This window comes from Nymphalis io, chromosome 23, assembly GCF_905147045.1.
Source record: "Nymphalis io chromosome 23, ilAglIoxx1.1, whole genome shotgun sequence".
NCBI classification, from domain to species: Eukaryota; Metazoa; Arthropoda; class Insecta; order Lepidoptera; family Nymphalidae; genus Nymphalis; species Nymphalis io.
The window spans coordinates 2,652,647-2,655,893 of record NC_065910.1 but is presented as its reverse complement, the minus strand read 5'-3'; the positions used below and the strand labels follow the sequence as shown (position 1 = coordinate 2,655,893).

The 3,247-nt window shown below is 24.5% G+C and overlaps 1 protein-coding gene across 1 annotated transcript; it reads left to right on the top strand.

Annotated features, from left to right (window-relative positions):
* Positions 1-863: 863 nt before the first annotated feature.
* Positions 864-3,141, top strand: LOC126777718 (adenine phosphoribosyltransferase). The gene is made up of 3 exons (XM_050500871.1): positions 864-1,052; positions 1,162-1,399; positions 1,738-3,141. The coding sequence occupies exons 1-3, from the start codon at positions 964-966 to the stop codon at positions 1,960-1,962; spliced, it is 552 nt and encodes a 183-aa protein (XP_050356828.1). The 5' UTR covers positions 864-963; the 3' UTR covers positions 1,963-3,141.
* The last annotated feature ends 106 nt before the right edge of the window (positions 3,142-3,247 follow it).

The window sequence follows — 3,247 nt, the reverse complement described above, 5'->3', positions numbered from 1 at the left end:
CATTTGCCAAAGTTAAATTGATGGATAATTTGGTTGTATTGTGACCAATATTCAATTTTACATCTTACAAATTATTATTATACTATTACTTATATTAAAATTAAACTTATTTCATTTAAACAGTTAACCGCTATTACTTAAATTTAAAGTTTCTGACGTTTCATTTAACTTCTGTAATTAATGACATTTTTATAAGGTTGCCATCCTTATCATTGCGATTGCAAGTTCACGAATACGATAAAATACTATAATATATAAGTACTTAATTTCTTGATTCTAAAAATGCCTTCAATAAGCAAAATCTAAACTGAATTTCAGATTATTTGTTTTTTACAATTTTATCGAGCTAACTAATACTTGATAGAAGACAAACATTGTAATGGTGAAAAAAAAAAGATAAAAATATAATATAATTCATATTAATTTACCATTATTATAATAGCGTGGGTTATTAAATAACTACTTTTTAATTTGAAAAAAAGTATTAGGGTGAACAAATTGAATAAAAGAAGGAATAAACTATCTTTAACAGTTAGTATTTAAATACTAATATATAATAATTAACATTTGTCGCAGTATCTAACTTGATAACTTATTTTCTTTATTTGCTAAGTTAATGTTAAAAAATATATAATGAGGAATTCATGAAAAAAACACTCGTTTATCGTGCAAAGAAAACGTTTCGTATCATCAGTAAATAAGCCTTTGGTATTAAAAAGACCTTTAATTATTTTAAGATAAATATTAAATTTTACTATCGGCAATGTTTTGCAAATGGGACATTAATTGACATTTGACATATGACAGTGACATATTAAATCTGATAACAAATTCAGATAAAAATTGGGAATAAATTAAAAACCACGGCAAGAAAACCTTATCTATGAATATATATTTAAAAACATTTTTATACATAGTTGCCGCGGTGTCTTATTACATAAAGCACATATATTGGTTATAATTATGGATTCTGATTATGAACAAAAAGTTATTACACTAAAATCAAAAATTAAAAGTTATCCCGATTTCCCGAAAGAAGGTATTCTTTTTTGGTAAGTTATTTAAATAGCATATCATAAAAAAACGTGGACAACCACACATAATTTCAAATAGAGAAAATTTTACAATGAAATTATTAAATAAACTTTTTATTTATTTTAGGGATATTTTTTCCGCTATATCGGATGGTTCTACAAGCAGACTTCTACAAAATCTATTAGTTACGGTTATTCGTGTAAAATATCCAGATGTAGAAGCAGTTGTTGGATTGGAATCAAGGGGATTTCTCTTTTCGTTTTCTGTGGCAGCAGAACTGGGTATTGGATGTTTGCCAATAAGAAAAAAAGGAAAATTACCAGGGGAAGTGATTTCCTATAAATATGACTTGGAATATGGTTCTGTAAGTACTGCAAAACTTAATAAGAGTAAAATAATTCTAGTTAAAATTTTAATTAATAATACAAATAATATCCGGATAACCTATGGAATTCAATGCTGTAAACATTATTACTATATTATAGATCTTTATGTTTAAATCTATTCTATTTATATATTATATATTTACTAATTGAAATAGAAAAAATTAAATACATTGAAAGTAACATTAATATATTTTCACCATTATATTTGGGTTTCAAATTATATTACTTTGTCTTTATTTCTACAACACTGTAGACACATTTCCTGTAACATAGATTTTCATGTTGTTGAATAAACAAGTACTTTTGATTGTTTCAGGATGTGTTACAAATTCAAAAGGATTCTATCCGTCCAGGTATCAAGTGCCTGATTATTGACGATTTAATTGCAACAGGTGGCTCCATAACAGCAGCTACGAACCTTCTACTAAACTGTGAGGCAGATGTTGTTGGTTGTCTCGTTATTATGGAATTGGTATCTTTGAATGGTCGGAGAAACATTCCAAATGGTATTCCAGTACATTCTCTAATTAAATATGATTAGAAAATCATTTTTAAGTCAATCACAATTTAATTTGTACAAAATGGAGAAATATGTATTTTAAGTCTAGATGCAGGTTACAGTCCATTCCTACTAATACAAAGGTTATAAAACATAAACTGTTAATATCTTACACTTTAATAATGTTGTTATTATAGAAGCCTATCAGTGCCTAATAGTTGCCTATTAATAGAAATTTAAAAAAACACATAAAAATTACAATTTTTACTGACCTGACAACGATATAAATACTTAGATAAATAAATAATTTTGACATTCCCTGTCGATAATTTTAAAAATAATAGCAATTTAAAGATTCTGGTAACAGTTTTTTTTTTAATTTGACAGGTGAAAAATTTTGTGAAATGTAATATATGTATTTGCCTGTCAACAAATTCAGATATTGGCAATATTAAATAGCTAAATATTATCGTAATCAGTTAGTTTTTTTAAAAATATCATGTTAATATTCCCATATACTTATTTGTATGGGAATAATTTAGAGCAATATTTATCAAAATCTTATGTTTGATTTTATTCCATTGATATATTTTTAAATTTTTACATTTGGACATAATAATGTTAAAAGGATCAGTTATAATGTCTAATGGGATTATAATATTTGGCAATTTCTTGAATTTGCACAAATTAGAAAAGTATAAAGTTAAAAATAGATATAACCATAATATACAATATATCTGGCTGTGTTTTTAATATAAGTATTTTTCTAATGCATATTTAACTTGCATTTATTATATTATATTATTAAATATAAACATTTAGTACCTAAACATGGATCAATGAAAAAAGTAATTAAGCAAGTTCAAATTTATAATTGTGACTTTTGATAAATGTTCAGATATTTTGGGTCTTTTTCACAATTGTATTTATATATATAACTTCATTGTATCGAAATAAGGCGTAAAACAGATTTTAAGTCTTTAAAACACAAAAAGTTTCATCAAAATTGGTCTAGTGTTGTGTGCAGATGTTTGAACGAACATGATAATTTACAGTATTGTATTAGTACAGATAAAACTATTATTCTAAATGATAAATGAAGATTATTTTGTGTTTTTTTTTTAATAACTTTATGACATATGTATTATAAGAATATTATTTAGTACAAATGGACCAAATGATTCTAAAATATTTTGTATTTAATATTTGTTTATTGCATATTCCAAATGTATTTTTTATTTGACGCTCAATTTATAGACAATTTTAATAATAAAATTATTGATATTGTTAAATATTTTGAATCACATACAAGTGTACATTTAATATG